Source organism: Lepisosteus platostomus, chromosome 11 (genome assembly GCF_059453375.1).
Source record: "Lepisosteus platostomus isolate fLepPlt1 chromosome 11, fLepPlt1.hap1, whole genome shotgun sequence".
Taxonomy (NCBI): domain Eukaryota; kingdom Metazoa; phylum Chordata; class Actinopteri; order Semionotiformes; family Lepisosteidae; genus Lepisosteus; species Lepisosteus platostomus.
The window spans coordinates 8,086,234-8,104,622 of NC_142621.1; the positions used below are offsets into that span (position 1 = coordinate 8,086,234).

The following is an 18,389-nucleotide window of genomic DNA, read 5'->3' on the forward strand; positions in this document are numbered from 1 at the left end:
GTCCTTGCAGAGCTCATTTCCCAAACCAAACCAAGGCTGAAAGGCCTCACTGCACCCTCAGTCTGAATTCGCTCAGAATGTGGGCGTTAACAGAAAAAAACCTGTTCATCTACTGTACATTTGTGTTCACCTAAAAAAAGTATTTCTGTAGCGCTGTCAATTTTTAAAACATGTTGAAAAAGACACTCAACCCAAGAATTCTTAATAAAAATATCCATTTTCCACTAAAGTCCATTCAGGTTTAAAATGTTTTTTTTTTTATTATTTCTATATTTATATAAAAGCTTGCCAGGAACTCATGGGAATGCCTGTATGAGAAGATTGGTTTTTAGTTCCACGACAAGATCTTTGCTCTCCCACGCTTCAGTCATTGTGTCAAATCCCCAATGTTCTTTAAAGTAGCCATGTGGGCTCCCAGGGTCATGGGACAGAGCGTAGGAAACAAACAATTCCATTTTAACACATACATGAAACAAAATAAAAATATATCTCTCGAGCAAAAGGCCACGTTGCCCTTCTCAGCCTATAGAGTGGACTGTCTTTATAATACAACAGAAATGAAGGAATGGATACAGGTAAAGGTGTTTAATGAGAAAACATTGGAAAATTATGGGTAAGGCTTCCTTAGTCACCCTCTCATATACAATATTGTTGACATTGTCAGGTCAGTTTGATTTGAGTTTTCCTCATTTTAACTCACTAAGCAAAGGAAATACAGATTCGGCCCTTGACAGAGACTTGAAAGGCAGCTCTGGGACAAAGAAGGCCACAGCTGTCAATCTGTCAGTCCACAGAAAAGCAGCCGGGTGCATTCTGGGACTTAAAGGAGAGCCCTACACTGTCAGACTTAACCTTTTGGACCTTGAACAGAGACAAGCAGAGAAAACTACAAAGGGATCTGATACAAGTATTTAAAATCTTCAAAGGCACTAACAATGTCAATGCAGTGGACTTCTTTAACATGAAAAGGGAAACACAAACCAGAGGACAGAAGTGGAAACTGTGTGGAAGTGCATTAAAATCTGTGAACAGGAGCCAGTTCTTTATCCAAAGGATTGTGGGAGTGTGGAAGAAGCTACCCAGCCATGTGATAAAGCTGGTATCATGTCTTCCTTCAAGAACTAGCTGGATCAATAAGCGACCTCAACCGGTCAGATGTTCTTCTCATCTGTAACCTTTCTTATCTTCTTATGACACCACAAACAATTCATAAACAAGATTCACAGAGTTTTAGAGCATCAACTTGTGGCAGCAACTCAGTTCAAACTCAAATGGCATCTATGCTGCCTACGATAGGTACAAATCTGTATCACATGACACTGATGGCATGTAGCAGTTTAGGAATTGTACCTGTTGGCTTGGCATTGAACCCATCACCAAACAGAGACGGATGAGAAGAGGAGAAAATTATTTTAAAAATCTGAGCAAACCTGATAGTGACAGATATGTGCATACAAACTCCGAAATTGAACATTTGCAGCTAAAAGATAACCAAGTGTGGGATCTGTTTACAACTGCAGGGCTTGATTTTGCTACAGCGAAAGGTTTGAGCAAAGGTAATCCAGTCTCTTGCATGGTCAGTGAGGACTGTTGAACCCTTCGAACACTGGCACCAAGGCTCCTTACTGACTGCTACAGTATGTAGTAAGTTTCATATAATCTCTCAGTGTATGTCTTTCAGTCTAGCGTTCCGTCAGTTCTGGGATACTGTGAGACACCAAGCTCTGAAGTGAGAGCCAAATGTCCTTTTCTGGAAGGAAAAAGTATCACATTTCTGCTCTGCAGCGTGACTCATTTCACAGGCTCCCAGACATGTAACAAGCAGTGACAAATAGGTGATATTCAGGACAGAAAGACCAGTGTATTTATTTATGTTGTTGATAAATGGGAACAGCTGAAGCCAGCATTTTGCTCATTGATATGTTTCTACTTCCAGCTTGAGCAAAATATTCCTAATTAATTTCCGATTTTGGAGTAATATTTGATTATGTACATGAATATTCTAGTTATTCAGAAACTGCATTTATCACCAAAATAAGTTACCTTGAATATATAATATCACTGCAAGCCATCAATGTAACTATTTTCATTATTCTTGATTAAGATTTGTTACTAAGGTGCTGCCAGTTGTAATTGCCATTATTTAGCTGTCATAAATCTTTTTGTGAACCGTATTTCCCTCACATAGAAAATGCATTCCGTTTTTATTCGCCGTATACTTATAAACTAATAAATATACAAATCAGTTTTTTCTTGTTGTGAAAGGGGATCTTTGGTCTGTGACAAATTTTTTTAACATATTCTTAAACTAAAATAATAATCAGAGCTGAGCATTTCTCTTAGCAGATTCGAAAAACATGAAATTTGAAATATACAGTTCACCAATGAATATTGTTATCAGATTATTTTGACCTTTTCTTCGGTTTAACACAATGGTGTCCTTTCCTATTAAGCTGTTGTGGTTTGTCATAGTTGATATATTCTTCTCAGCTGGAAGCTTGTCTAATTTTGTAGTTGTATGACTAAATCCATTAGCTTTGTTTAAGTTAATAAATTCAAATCCCCGTTTTGCAGAGACCAAAGAAATGAGCTATATTAAAAATGATAGCAATGATTGTCAAAACTACTAACCAGTACTGAAAAGGTGAATGTACAATTGGCAATGTGTCCTGCCTCCTGGCATCTGCACCTGCACTGAAAACCTTTGGGTACTTTGAACTTTAATTTTTAAAGAATGTGAAAGGATTTACTTTTCAAAAGACCCAAATGGGACAGGGAAAAAAAGTGCTTTTCTTTTGGCCCATTAGTTTTAATTTTCACAATCTAGTGGGATTTTGTTAAACATTTGGATACATTTTTTAACCACTTTACATTTTTAAACTGTCCATTCATGAGGCATTTAGGAGAGGCAGTAGGGTTCCACATTGTGCAACTTCAAACATTACACTGGGGCATTCAGACTGAATATTTGAGGAAACTACATAATGCATTCATGTAGATAATTTCTGACAAGCTTGAATGTGAGCCAAAGCAGATAAAAAGCATGCATTGTCTGTTCAACTAGGAACAATTGGACTCCTCTATCTACAGACCCATCTGAAAGTAATTTCTCAGAACAATGTGGTTTTTGATTGGTAGTTGAAAAATACTTATGAACGTTTTTATAACTCTTTGAGAAGATCTCAGTGATCTGTTTTTCTATAAAAACATGGCCTCTCGAAAGGTCAGAGAGATGACTGAATATACTATATATTCTGCTGCAATTTGGCAAGCACTCAACATGTGTGCCTGCGAAAGGCAATTATGATTCTCCGTTATGAGTGAATCGTTGTTTTTGTTCCCTGTCCAACAATGTTTCAGGGCTAAGCGATTTGCAAAATTCAAAAACAAAGCTCTTCAAGCTGATAATTGTATAAGGAAATATCCTAGGACTTCTACCTATTTTAATGAGAGCGCAGATCTGAAACACATTGAGTAGGGCTCTTTTTTCACTTTTGGTGAGTAGTACTCAAACCTATCTTGAGCAATATTATTTTATTACTCAGTATTATTTACAATCACCTCCACACTTTCTCTCATTGAAAAGACTAAGGTTAATGGGAGACGATTGCTGGCATTATCAGAAAATAAAAAAACTTTTAAAAAGGGAGGGTAATTCAAACTCATAAGACAAAAACAAACACAAAATGTCTCAAACTGCAACTTAAAGCATATTAGATCATTGTGAAATTACATGCTGGTAATTTCTAATATCACTTGATTCAGGAATCATATCTACCACTATACTGACATGCTCTTACAAATGCCTAACAACGTGTGTGAAAGGACTAAAAGGTCAGTGTAGAAATGCCATCTGTGAAATAGTAGGCAACAATAGTTGTAAGTAAAGCATTCGGTGACAACATTCTGCATGAAGAAGTTTATGCTTAGTCCTTCATACATGTTACTTTTTGCAGTGTTATTGCAATAAAAAAAATAAAATCTTATATCTTGGCATATTTCTTGCAATTTCTTGCTTACTATAAAAACTATTTGTCGTGTAGCAATAAGCTTGGGACCTTGAAAGTCTGGCTCTGACTGAAATTATTTGGGAAGAACTGTTCTGGGGTATAGAAAATGGCTTTGTGCATTAGGCTTAAGACAGTGGGACAGCTCCGCAAAATTAGATCAAGTTTTTCAATGTAATCTCTGATGTGCGTTTGCCTTCTTTATCCACTTAACTAGTGAGCTTGAGGACGCCCGAGATCACAAATTAAAACCGAAGGCGAGAAATAGCATTTTGTACAGTATTTCACAAAACGGCAAAAGAAGCAATAAAAATAGATTCTCTTTCTTTCAAACCTAAGACTTCCTCAGAAAATCCATCATTTTATGTATTAAACAAAATAAGTCAGCGAAGTGAAGGGTAAACACCAAATTTTCACTCACTAAATGTTACATTTTCTGTAGGAGCGGTATTTGTCAAAAGCATTACTGTTAGTCTTTTATTTATCAAAATATATTTTTCTTTTCTTAAGCAATTTCCTGTTATCTGACTGATGGAGTGACATCATTCCTACATATGACTGCACCAGCACATCAGACTAGACACTAATTGCAAACACATGGGTCCAGAAATAACATTTTGAAAACAATTAAGATGATCCATCTTTAATAAAGTCTGCATTACAGAGATGATAAAAACATTAGTCTTCTGAAAAATCCAATCTTGATGGATTGACAGTTAAAGCATCTTCAGAATATTATTGTACAGACTACAGTGCCTTCTTTCAATTTATTTTCCATTAAAACTTAATGGAAACTGATCATAATTTGATCATAAAAACTAGTTTTGGCAAGATGCAGCCTTTTCCAGAGAAAATATGGACTATTTGCAATACCCAAAAATGAGTGAAAGAAGACTGGAAATTTTGTCAAATTTAACATAACTTCACAGTCCACAGTTATTCTTTAGTGTTATTTCCCTTGGTGTAAGATTTATTTATTTTTTTTAATAAGGAGCGTATTTTCAGCACACTAATTGTTGAGTAACACATATAAAATAAAAATTAAAAGGCTTCTAAAGGGGTTTATTATTTGAAAGACATCAAATTAAACAATGTGAGTTTGGTAACAGATGTTTTTTTTTCTAACCTTGGTAACAAATGTTTTTTTAGAACCTCTCAAACAATTAAATTAAAATTCTCCAAAACATGTGTTCACAATTCTTGGTTTCTTAAAGAATGAAAGTATCGCAAAAATAGCATCAAATGTGTTTTTGAAGATATTAAAATACATTCACAGCTCCATACTCTTAACTTCCCCATACATTTACCAGTCTGCAATTCACCAATGTAAATGGTATTAGGTTGAGGTTAATTAGAAATAGCAAATTTACCCGTGTGCATTACAGTTATGACATTATATAATACAAAAAATTCAATAAATCACTTGACCTTGTACAGAGAGAGAAGACAATATGTACATCTGGATACAAAGAGCATTATGGATTTCTTACAGAAGCTCTAAAATATTGAATAAAAACACATTTAAATTAAAAACAATGGAAAATTGTGATTTGAAATATGTAAGTAAAGAAAAAATATTACCCTGTAAGGTCATCTCACCTTGTTGATCTACATTGATATGAAGAAAGGGTATATATTTTAATAACAGTTGGTTATGTGCAAAAGGTAGTGGTAGTGGTTGTTTAAATGAACACTATAATTACATACAGGAATCTAAAGCTCAATCATAGAAAAGCATAGCGTTAACAACAGAAATAATTGTTTGGACTAATTCACATGCATATTTTTTCTGTTGTGCATACAAAATATAGAGTGTTCATTTTGTATAATATGTCTTGTTGGGAGTGGTTATGTAATGTGATTTTGAGATCAGTCAAGAATGTTACTTGAAAAGTCTGTGCCAGAGTTGCACAAACTCATGCCTTAACTTTTGAATTCTGTTCTGTGTCATTTCTTACTTTGACCTCCCCAAGTTGTTTGTGTTGTTCTGAAATGTGCATAATTATCACATGAAATACTTTATGAAGTTCTGTGGTGTGGCATGTTTGAAAAACTCTCCAATGTATGACCTAAGAGGAAAATTGTTTGTAAAAATTGCACTCATACAATAAAGGACAAAAGACTATTTGAGATTTTTCCAAATGATTACAGCTCTGAAAAGATTGTGAGCAAAAGATTGCTTATGGTTTCAATGAAAAGTGGCCAGAAATCCTTCTGTGAATACGGTAGTGCCAATTATTATCCGACCAACTGTTTAACGTTTTGTCTTCAGTCCAATTACAACTAGAATGACTGCCACTTTATGTGTTTTAGATTTTGTAAACAGCTTTGTGTAAATTTCACTGATATTTGTTCTAAGAACTGGTAAAAAAAAGGCAGTGGATGAACAAAGCAGACTTTTTTAATGAAACCACAGACAGTGGTGACACTGACAGACTGACTCCAATAAGCCTGGCTTGAACACGCTGTGGGCACAGTTACAATGAGATGGAAAGATCCATTTGCGCACATTAATGCAGAGCTCATTTTATGCACAGTTATGTGTGTTTTAGGAACGTAGTTGACCTCCACCTTTCATTTTTGTGCCTTTTTCTTTGCTCTTGTCTTAGAATTAATGGAATCCTATCCAGCCATCGCATGCCCAGATGAAGCTTTTGAAGTTGTGACAATGATTTTTACAATGAGATGGCTTGGGATCTTCGTTGGTCTTCCTGTGGTGATCAGTCCTTCACTTGCAGTTTATTATTTGACTGCAATCATCCACACTGGCACCATCTGATCAGGGAAGCCTTCCTGCTTCTGAATTCCAATTATTTCCAGGTCACTTTTATAGATGATGCTCTTGACAATGTCAATGTGCCTGATCAAGCTGCTGTCGATGGGATCCAGCCTGCAGCCTTCCCTGGCCATATTATCTTTGATGATGATAACTCCATTTAGCTTTAAACTGGCTTTGCATCGTATCAGGAACTCCATTAGGTCTCTGTCAGTGAGGTGACCTGAGACAAACACAGACATTATTATATATATATATTGATCATATACATCATATATTATTTAGATATTATGGGAAAGTTAACCTTAATTATTTCTGGCTGTTTCATACTGCTAGAAAGCTGAACGTTCTAATTCCACTTTTGCATGTACTGTATAAGGTTAGCAGCCATCAACGGCTGTTTTATTGTTAATAGGGCTCATCAGTGTGGCATAGATAACTCTGATCATTGAAACAATGATTGGAGCTGTCAGTGCAATATAAGACAATATCTTACGAGGAAGACAATTCAAGGTTATTATGTCTTTTGAAAAGTAGGGATTTTGGTTCGCCTCTTCAGTGCTGTGAAATGGCAAGAGCTACCTTATAGTCTCCCACTTTCCCATGAGTCCGAGCAAGTGGTTGCTCAAGGCCCCAGTTTCCTTCTAAACAAATCAATCCTGTTAGTGAAGTTCAGTCTATGGAACAACCTTCCATTCTCAGACTACTATACCTTTCCCGGTGAGAGTCTGGGCAGGTAGTGGAAGTACATTTTTTAAAATGTCTCAGATGAATGGCAGTATTCCTTTAAATATTGTGGTGTGTAATTTAAATAAACATCTCATCACATTACATCATGTGTGTAACGGAGGAAGATGAAACCAAACACTACAACTAAGGAGAGTTAAAAATATAATTTGCTACAGTTACACCCCTGAGTGGGAGAGGAGGAACTCTTGTGTGTATGCCAATAAAGTATTTACCAAATTCAAGAGAAAGGAGTTACTATTCTAAATGGCACTTCCCAAAATGCTCTGCAGTTCACTGCATTCCTGTGAAGGAGCTGTGTGTTGAAAAGGGACCCTGTGTCTACCATCTCCAACATGCTGTGTACTGTAGGAAGCTCAGAAATATTATCTGTGAATTTTCTTAAATTATTTTAGATGTTAATGTTAATGTTAAGATAATATAATATTGAAATGTTTTATTATGTTTATGTAACTGCAATGCAATTACATGTGATCACGATGCTGTTATATTAAGCGCACATTTAACTGAATTTTCAACTGCTAATGAGTAGCTGCTTCAATCCGGAAAATCACTAAAAACTTTAGAAAGTCCATACTCAAGTTTCAGACTATATCCATACTGGTCATCTACTGTGGCAGAAGTTGAAATCGACGAACATAATGCAATTGTAAAAAGAATTGAATATATCTTGAAAGTTTGTGATTTTTCGATTTTGCTTTGGCTTTACGTGAGACCAGGACCGTGCTCCTTGTAGAACTGACAGTCCCATGGGAGGAGGGCATGGAAACTACATAGGTGTGGAAGAGGCTGAGGTACTCCGAGCTTGCAGCAGAACACAGAGAAGGCGGCTGGAAATCCTTAATCTACCCCGTGGAAGTGGGATGCCAAGACTTTATAAGCACATTAATGTTACGTCTCCTCAGAAATGTGGGAGTGGCCGGCATAACACTGGCAGGCAAGGATCTGGGCGAAGAGGTGGGAAAAGGACAATTCTGGCTATGGCTGAGGAGAAGAGATAGGAGCTTGGGGCCAAAACCTCCTAATTAGAGAGAGGCAAACTGCAGGGGGTGGCAAGGAGACTTCCCTGTCATTGCCCCACAGCTAGAAGATATACCAGGGCAAGGAGGTGAAACATCGATGAACGGTGGCTTCTTGGCTGAAGACCAAGCAGGTGGTCTCCAGGCACTATAGAAGGCGAAAACATCCACCTGTATAGACGATGACGTATATTTTTTGGTATTCCTGTCATACTTTCTTTTTGTGTGGAACGGGTAAGGCTCATCTATGCATGAGACTGGAAAAGAACAGACTTACATGCAACCCACTGGATCCAGATGACATCGTACTTCTTGCAAGGTGGAGTGAGGTCCTGGAGGGAGTAGCAGTAGTAAGTCTCAATGCGGTCCGCATCGGCACCCAGGTAACATTCGTGAGCGTGAATCAGGAACTCCTCCATCATGTCTGCCATGTCCACTGTCTCGAACACTGGCAAGAGGACATTGCGAGTGACCCGTCCGATTCCACACCCACAATCCAGAGCACACACCGTGCCGGCCTTCCCTGGACCCTGACAGAGAGAGGAGACACCTGTTTCATCACCCAGTTACTGCCTTCTCTGTACACACGCCTTTCTGTAAGTTCATTGCCCAAAGGTGAGAAATTGTGGAAAGGAGAATGTCATCAACAAATTTCGGAAAGTTAAGCGAAAGCTCGCTTGGTTTGAACATGATCCTGAAAACGCCAGCTCCAGGGCAGCGATCCCCATCGGTTTCCATGGCAATACTGCAGCTTAGCATCCCATCATGCACCTTAGCTGCCGAAACCGGAGCACTGCTGGTGCTGTTGCCCAGAGCAACACCACGTGCAATCCGAAACAAGAAAAAGATGTGAAAGTAGACTCCGTATTTTTGCAAGATCAGCCCAATGCCACTCGTTTCTCTCATGTTTCTGTAAAGCAAATGACATGCGTGCTAAGATTACAGTGAATTATTATCAGAAGGGCTGTTTTTAGGTCACACAAGTAGCAATTGTCTCGGCCTACAATGGGGCTCACATGCAGAAAAATGTATCTGAACTTGAGTCATCAGGTCCTGAACTTGAAACTTCACATCTGATTCCTAAGAATAACCCAATTGGAATGTAAGTACTTGGTTTTTAGCATTGGCTGGTATCCTCATATATTTTATAACTGGTTAGGGTTGAGCCACAGGGAAGTCAGTGGTCAGCCAGTGGTCGATCTGGAATTCTAATGAGGCATTTCCAGACCTTTGTGCTTTACTTAATTTGATAAGTATAAGTTGCCTTCCAAAGTTTTTGTCGAAAGGATGGATATCATGAAAGGGGTATTTATGTATAATAAAGCAAAATTTTATCACATGAATCATTCCATTAGCGTTGCTAGTGACCAAAGACATCTTTAATTATTTGGTCAAATTTGATGCACCCATTACACAGGTAGCAAAGGAACAAGTAATAAGTTTATCGACAGACGTTTGGACATATTATAACCTACGGAGATGTGTGTTAGGGAGCCCATAGACAACTACATTGATAGAAACTGCATAATGCGGGAAATATTTCTAAGGTAAAAAAAAAGTCTTAATCATTTTTTTTTTAGAGTTTGACTGAGGATAGAGTGTGAGTAAGGACAGAGTGTGACTCCCAGATTCCTGACTACAGCTCATGCTAGAACAGGGAAGCCATCCACCATTACTGTGAAGCTCTCCAACTTTTTTCAGCTGACATTTGCTGCTCACCAATACAATTTCTGTTTTGTCACACTTTAGCTTCAGGGAATCTGATGTCAACCAGAACTTGTCATCACGCAAACAAGAGAGAAGTGACAGAGGCAGAAGATCAGAGGGCGTAGAGCTTTAATGTAAATGACTGCATAACAATGAAACTGAAGACCATGTTTGCGCATAATCTAACCTAATTATTGCATTATTCTGAGTGTGAATAAAGATGGTTCAGTTAAACTTCTGTTCCCAGAAAAACTCAACAGTTTTTATGTAGATTTTCTGTTAATACTGCACATACTGTATAAAACAGATGGAAGATTTTGTTAACTAGATTTTGTTAACTAGAACCTACAACTAAAGAACAACTAAATTAAAATAGACTTTTTTTTAGCCCAGCAATAATTAGAATCTGGGTCTACTCAGCAGTTCCTGGCCAGTGTACATGATACACTGACTTCCTACATTAACTTGTAAATCCCGAGAGATCATGATAAGAAGGACACCTCGAAAAGCTTGCAAACAGGCTTGTGAAGGAACCTAAAAATAGATTCTTATTTTTGGTACCCGCGGTCACGTAAAGCTTTAATATACACACGTGTTGTGTGCTACATTTAGGCTCAGTAGCCCTTCACATTCTGTTCATGATAAAAAAAAATGCAACAGTGATTGCTTGATAATTTAGATTAGACATTTACTAAGGGTCCAAGTATTATTACAGAAAGGAGCAAGTTAACACATGCTGTTGCCATTAAACTCTTTTGTCTCAAGGATAACCCATTATGAGAAGTTAAAATTGACTTTTTCAGTGTTGCACAAGAATAGTAATATGCATATCCATACTTTGGTTATTTTTTAAATTAATATTATATATATATATTACTATCACTAGTATTGTTTTAATATCTATGCAATACGTATTCTCCATAATCATAATTATCAGATGCAGAAATTGAAAACATGCATTTCAAATCTGTAAGAATGAAATTGTATAAAACATACATGTAAATAGATCTGAGGGACATACCCCAACAAACTTCTTCAGGAATTCCTTAGAGCCTTCAATGTCAACATCAGAGAGCTCTATGTAATCTCCCATCATTCCCTCTTCTGATGCAGGCACGTCTTTGTAGAAGTTTTGTGCTCTGGCATAGAATTGCTTTTCTCCATCGATGACCTCACTGGTTACAGCATACAGTTTCACTAGGAAGAAATTGTCAGTTCATTAGCAAGTTAAACAGGTTCCCACACCATCCATCCACTTTCCTACTGCTTTATCCAACACACAGGGTCATGGGAAAGCCAGAGCCTATCCCAGAATCCCAGAAAGCTATGGGCGCAAGACAGGATACACCCTGGATGGGATGCCCGTCCACCACAGGGCACACACAGACATGAACACTCACACTCCCATTAGGACCTATTTTCCCAGAAGCCAATTAACCTACCAGTATGTCTTTGGACTCTGGAAACTGGAGCACCTGGAGGAAACCCATGAGAACACGAGGAGAACATACAAACTACACGTAGATAACACTCCAGGAATTAAATCCAGGTCTACAGCACTGTGAGGAATGCTAACCACTTTGCCAGTTTGTCCAGTTCCCACACCAATGCTTAGTCAATAGAATTATAATGGCATGTTAATTGAGATCCATTTTTACAAAACCCTTTACTGTTGTCTCTCTAAAGCTAATTCTTCTCAGAGGTCAGAGGGCAGAAGAATAAAAAGACATTGTCCTAGAATCGTAAAGTAAAGGAAAAAAAGTAAGACAATAAAGTATTTGCTGTTCTTAAATAAAGAAACTGCACTGCAAGACTGGAAAGGATTTAGAAACACGCAGAAACCTTTTAATCCTGCTGGAGAAGCATTTTTAATCCGAAACGATTCAAAGAGCTTTTACATAAAGGAAGGGAACCATTTCCTCCACTGCTGAAGTGCAGAGAAGCCACCTGGGTGACACAAGGCAGTCATTACTTGGCATCATCACTGAACATTATAAATGAATAATGAAGGAAAGCCACAGCTAAAACAAGTGGCAGTTATCCTCGCTAAAATGAATGTGTAAATTTTTTTTCGAGATATCTGTTTCTGGTGTTTAGTTCTACGCTTTGCATTGCTGCGATTTTCAATGCAATTTTAGGACTATTTTTAGCATTTATTCTACAGCATGTCAATGTCCCAGTTTGAGCAACCTCCTTAATCCAGATGATGGGCTTGGATCATCAGCCAGACAGCTTTCAGTGCACTGATGAGATGACATGCCTTGGGCTGGTTCTGCAGGGGTTGGCAGTGGTGCCAGGCGTTTGGCTATGACATGATTTAAAGCGACATGATGTCATTTTATTTTTACATTATTATCCCTGTCTGATTTCTTTCCAGCTGGTTGCTTTCCATGTGCATTTACTGTATGGTGCAGCAAAGTAGAAAGGGGACTGAACTGATGTTCTAGCCAATCCAGCATTTGTGCGCAAGTTCTCCAGTTACAAGCAACATGTGCTCAACAGATTGGTAAGGGTCATAGCTCCTTAGTGTCTGAGCAGCTCAGAGTGACAATTTTGGAAAACAGGCTGCATTCCACATATACATGTGTGTGGTCATTAATATAAGCTGTGCAAAACGCATCCTGAACAGGGACATAGAGATTTAGATAGAGAAGAACTCCAGAAATTGATAATTCTAGTCTTAAGTTGTACTAGGCTGTTCTAGTACAACTCAGCCTTTAACTACTTGAAGTTTGGTGTTTATTTCATTGGTCGACATTCTCACTTTTATTCCTCAGGTCTTGGTTACTTGCTGATTGTTGATTCCAATAAGATTTGTAGGATCCCAGCCCTCAAGTTGTGGAGCTGCTGTCCTTGTAGTACTGTAGTATGTAGTACTGTACATTGTGTTACAAACAATCAGACCGCAAAAATAAAATGCTTTACAATCATGCATATGGACTCCACCCAGAGATTTTTTTTCAGGTCAGTTTCAAAGCACAGCACTTTGAGGAAAACTCTGGGGAGTGGGGAGCTCCCAGTGAAGAATTAAACGGGGCGCTTCCTCTCCCAGATCCAAGGCCGAACTCAGCTACCGCAGGGTCTTTCAAAACCCTTTCTCGCTAATGGTCGCTAATGGGGCTGTCTGGGATTTCTGCAGTACAACTGCAATAGCTGAGAAATTTTGCTTTGTGGGATGTGTCGCCGACTCTCTCCAAACCTATCCCTGGGGTTATGATATGATCTGCATCTCTCTGGGAATCATCACATCTTGCCTTCAGCAGCTAAGGAGAGGATTTTGCTGCTGCCTATTGTCTGTAAACAAGGAAAGCGTCTTTTAAGCTATACCACCTTGGCAGCATATCACTTCTGTACTTAAGTCTCTACATTGTTTGCCTATAAAGTCACTTATTCAATATTGTTCAATAATGTTGAATTATGTTGCTGCTGACTTTCAAGGCTCTAAACAATCTGGCTCCATCATACATCCCTGAACTCCTCCATGTTTACACTCCCTTCTGTAGGCTCCATTTCTTTCAGACTGCTCCTTTGCTTACTGTACCTGGGGTTTAATCTTGAACGTCTTTGGTCCATGTCTTTTCCGTTGCTGTCCCTCTGTTATAAAATGCCCTTCCCATGACTCTTTGAGAGACAAATTCTTTGACTCTTTTCAAAATCCAAACTTAAAACTGACCTTTTTACCAGGGACTATGTCTGACTGCCCTGCATTCTAACTGTATAAACCTGTAAACTCTGGTTTATTTTTTTCCTTTTAATTTTTATTGTCATTTTTTTTCTTTCTCTTTACGTGCACCATCCTTGGATTTGGAAAGGTGCTTTATAAATAAAAGTTGTTATTATTATGCAATGGCGGACCCGAGACAGTATTAGAAAGCAATACCTGGTTTGCGCACTGCACCTGTTGCGTTATTGTTAGACTGGGGTTCGAGTTTTTTTTTTCTGTGACTGTAATATGTTTATAGACCAGCCTGTTGTTGTCATGCGTGTTTGGATTTCTGTGTGAGAGGGGGCAATGTGATCTGGTGAAGCGGTGAGCTGTGCTGCCTTTCCGGAGCACAGGGAATTGTTTTGCGCTTTGCTTAACTATAATTCCTGTTAAGTCCTGTGCTGTTGTTTTTATAATATACAGTACAGAAAATTATTGTGAGCTTTCATTATTTTGAGTTTGATGATTTGTTTTTTACATGTTGGATTTTACATCAGTTTAATATCAGTCTAACAGTGAGCATCACAGTCATCAGTCAGTTCTCTCAGTCAGTAAGCATACTGTATGTCTGTGTTTGTTTCTGTTTCTGCATTTACACAACAGTTGTAAGCCAGGGATCTCAATCGTTATTCCCGGAGGACCTTCTGTCTCTTGGTTTTTGATCCAACCATGTTCTCAATTACATTGATGGTCTGATTATTTAATTAGCTGCATGATTGTAATACTTCTAACCAGGCTCTGAGGTGATGTATAGGTGACTGTGCTTTTAATGATTGTCATGTGTAATCAACTGTAAAAGACCTTAGGAACAATAATGAATAGTGGAGAAGAATTGGGTTAATTGTTTAATTAACTACTCAATTTTGAACAAAAACCAGAAGTCACAAGGCCCTTCAGGAACTGAATTGGGTGTAAACATTTAGGAGCTGCTGATTATGGCAATTTACATCCTAAATCTCAAAGCATTACTCCCTTTGAATAATAGAAATTGGGAGCTTGTAGCCATTTATTAAAAGATAAATATTATCAGCAGTTTTAGTGATGATACAGAAGTATCAGTATTAAGTTGTACTTGACGTGATTCGATGCCACCATTATTTATGATACAGTTTTGTGGACTTGATAAGGCATAAACATATATAAAATATAACATACGGACTTCTCACTTAGAAACCAAACTTTTGCGATGATGAAGGAACAAAAAACTTACAGAAGAATAAGACCGACATCTGGTTAATCTGCACATTGAATTTATAAACCTCGCCAATGTTCCAGCAGAATTCCTCAAACACAAGACAGGGGCACTGTACTTCAAACATACTGAACAGCCTAGAAGGTAACTCACACAAACACTACAATTAAATGAGCGTTTGGCTTCACTTGAGGTATTCAAGGAAAATAACGATATTATACTCTCCAACCATGAGCTTAAGTTAATGACATTTTCCAAGAAGTCTATTCAGGTCTTTATAATTCTGAAACCAGTCAAAACCTGACCAAGATCAAGGGTCTCTTAAATTGATTTAAATTGCCTTACTTGACTCCTGAACAGGGTGAGGGTTTGGTTCAACAGAAATCTCCTGGCTTAGATGGCATCCCACCTTTGTTGTTTCTAGCAGTGGGAGATCAACGTGACCCTTTAATACCACATTTTTCATGCGAACTGGCTCTTTTCATAAAGATCAAAATCATCTCTACTTTGTTTCTTCTAAAAACGCAAGGAACCCTGGACTGCTCATGCTATAAACCATTATCGTTATCAAACTCAGACATTAAACCTTTTGTAAAGGTCCTTTTTCAGTGTATGTAAACATACATGTGCTGTCTAATACATCAGAATCAGACTGCCTTCTTGAAAGTTGATTTGCTTCTTAACAACAGATGTCTATTTTCCATATTCTGGATATACAATGTGTGCATAATTTCCATATTCTGAATGTACAGTACCATGTATGTATATCTTCCATATCCTGGATCAAACTTGCCATCAGCTAGCCTCTCATGCAGTGCTTTCTTTAGAGGCAGAGAAGACATTTGATCTCCTGGAATGTGACTTCCTATGGTCTATTCTAGAAGGGCATTAGTTTTGGCCGTATGATCCACAATCTATACAACAGTCCCATGGTTTGTGTGCAGATAGAGCTGTCCGTTATTATTATTATCCCCATTATTGTTTTTTTCTTTTCTCAGAACAACTGGCCCCGGCTAAAAAGAGCATTTCTCCATTTGGCATATACAGGGTCCGAACATCACATTTCACCCTAAGCTGACAATATTATTTCGTTTCCTTCTGATAGTCCGAGCTCAGTCACATATTTTAAACTTATTTAGCAACTTGCGTTGACTCTTTTTTATAGAAAATAAATCTTAATTCACAAGCTGTCAACCAGCACACCTATAAAATATCACAGTACTGTCACAAAGTCATATTACAGATCCACACGCTCTCCAGCAAATGCTAAGATCAGTCTGAAAATTGGAGTAAAAATTAGTCAGGGAGAGTAGCTATGCAAAGCATAAAACAGTATCATAAAACTGAGGGGAAAATATATTCGCTTTTACAGTATAATCTAGGGTTTAAACTTTATCACGTAAACAGCTGTGTGTAAGATTTGTATGGAAACACCTTGCTAAGAAAAAACGCTGATACATCCTGTGCCAAAATATGCTAAAGGAGGTTATTTTTCCTAAATGCTTTTTTATAAGGCAGTTGCTAAAATTAATTTCTCTGGAAAGAAAAAAAATAAACTCTACAACATCAGGATTCCACAGAATCACAGAGCCAACAGTGGCTGCTTTCATGCTATACTGTTAGGGACTTTGTGGGTATTGCTCACAGAAGAAAAAGAGGGCAAGATATATATCCTTTTAATCTAGTCTAGACAAAAAAGAGTATTCTGTTAATTATTCTTGATTCTGTTAATGTTATCTTTGCCTTGCTTTTAAGTTTTGATTGTAATACTACACTGGAAGTCAAATCTGCAGTTCAAACAGTTTAAATGTACTTTAGTGATATGCTTATTCACTTGACTTGCAGGTTATCTTACTATGTTAGATATATCTTACTATGTTTTTTTAAAAAAATTCCGTACATGAATACACCATTGAACAATCAAGGGACATTGATGTCTCAACATGTAATTACCAGACCTGGATAAAACTTTGGGTGATCCAGAGAGACGAGAGAGCAATGAAGCAGAAGGCAAATTCTGGCGAAGGACACCTCTGTGCGGCGCGAGACACAGCTGCTAGCTTCTCTAGCCTGCTTACCAAGGGGGAGTGTCTCCAGCAGGTAAAGGTAGCTCTCAAAGAAGTCACTCCTGATGGCTTTGTGGAGAACAAATGACATGCTGTGCCGACATAACTCGTCGTCAGTCTCCTTCCATCGTGATATGAACGCCAGATGAGCTCCCATGAAGTCCATGTTTGAAGCGTGGGTCTCCGAGTGTCCTCCCCAGCTCAGCGACTGCCGTTCTGACAGTTGCCTTGTCACTGCTATATCAGTACGACCCTTGGCACTGACATTGTAACTGATCAGCTCCACACTCTCACCCTTCAAGTGTTGAAAACTACTGAAGCACTGCAGATCGAGTGTTTAGCGAGAAGGAATATTATCTGTTATTTCAGAAGCTTGTCTCTCTGTTCAGATTACTCCATGCCCAGAAAACATTAGGTCCAATCTGCTGCCTCGCTGTCTTCTCAGCTCCCAACCATCAACACCGGCTACCTACAGCACGTGCAAGTACACACACAGAAGGCCATAACAAAACTCAGCAAGTGCCAGAACCATTCTAAATCTCGCCAGCTGAAGGGAGATTAAAATGAGCCAAGTGCTCTTTTTTCCTGTTCGCCTGATTAAGTGCACTTGTGCAACATATCATACACACACACAGGGAATTTTATTTATTGGTTTCTCAGCAATGTTTGCATTTTAATGCATACAGTTTAACATTGAATCCCCTGTACAATAAAAAGAAAAGAGCCTTTTTTCCTAAATTCCATTGTAAAATGTTTCCTAAATTGAAAGGGACTGCATTATGGTGGTGCAGTGGTTAGTGCTGTTGCCCTTTGTTCAATTCCCAGTGTGGGGTGCTGTCTGCAGGGAGTTTACATGTCCACCCCATGTTTGTGTGGATTTATTCTGGGTGCTCTGGTTTCCTCCCACAGATCAAAGATGTGCTGCTGGGTTAATTGGCTTATGGGAAAATTGTTCATGGTGAGAATGTGAACTTAGCGCTATCTGTGTGTGCCCTGGGATAGACTGGCGTCTCCTTCAGGCCAGAGTGTATCCTGTATTGTGCCTGTTGCTTGCTGGGATAGGCTCTGGCAAACCCCCCACCTATAGGATAACACGGTTAGAAAATAAGTGGCTGTGTTATATTGTCTGTGCTGCTCCAGATGAAGGGCAAAAATCATAATTGTTGTTT

The 18,389-nt window shown here is 38.3% G+C and overlaps 1 protein-coding gene across 1 annotated transcript; it reads right to left on the reverse strand.

The window, feature by feature from the left end:
• Positions 1-5,048: 5,048 nt before the first annotated feature.
• Positions 5,049-17,523, reverse strand: ntmt2 (N-terminal Xaa-Pro-Lys N-methyltransferase). Its single transcript, XM_088598216.1, has 4 exons — positions 17,233-17,523; positions 11,278-11,453; positions 8,827-9,079; positions 5,049-7,006 (listed from the first exon to the last, which is right to left on the reverse strand). Exons 1-4 carry the CDS (start codon positions 17,384-17,386, stop codon positions 6,750-6,752), a joined length of 840 nt encoding a protein of 279 aa, XP_088454342.1. The 5' UTR covers positions 17,387-17,523; the 3' UTR covers positions 5,049-6,749.
• Positions 17,524-18,389: the final 866 nt, after the last annotated feature.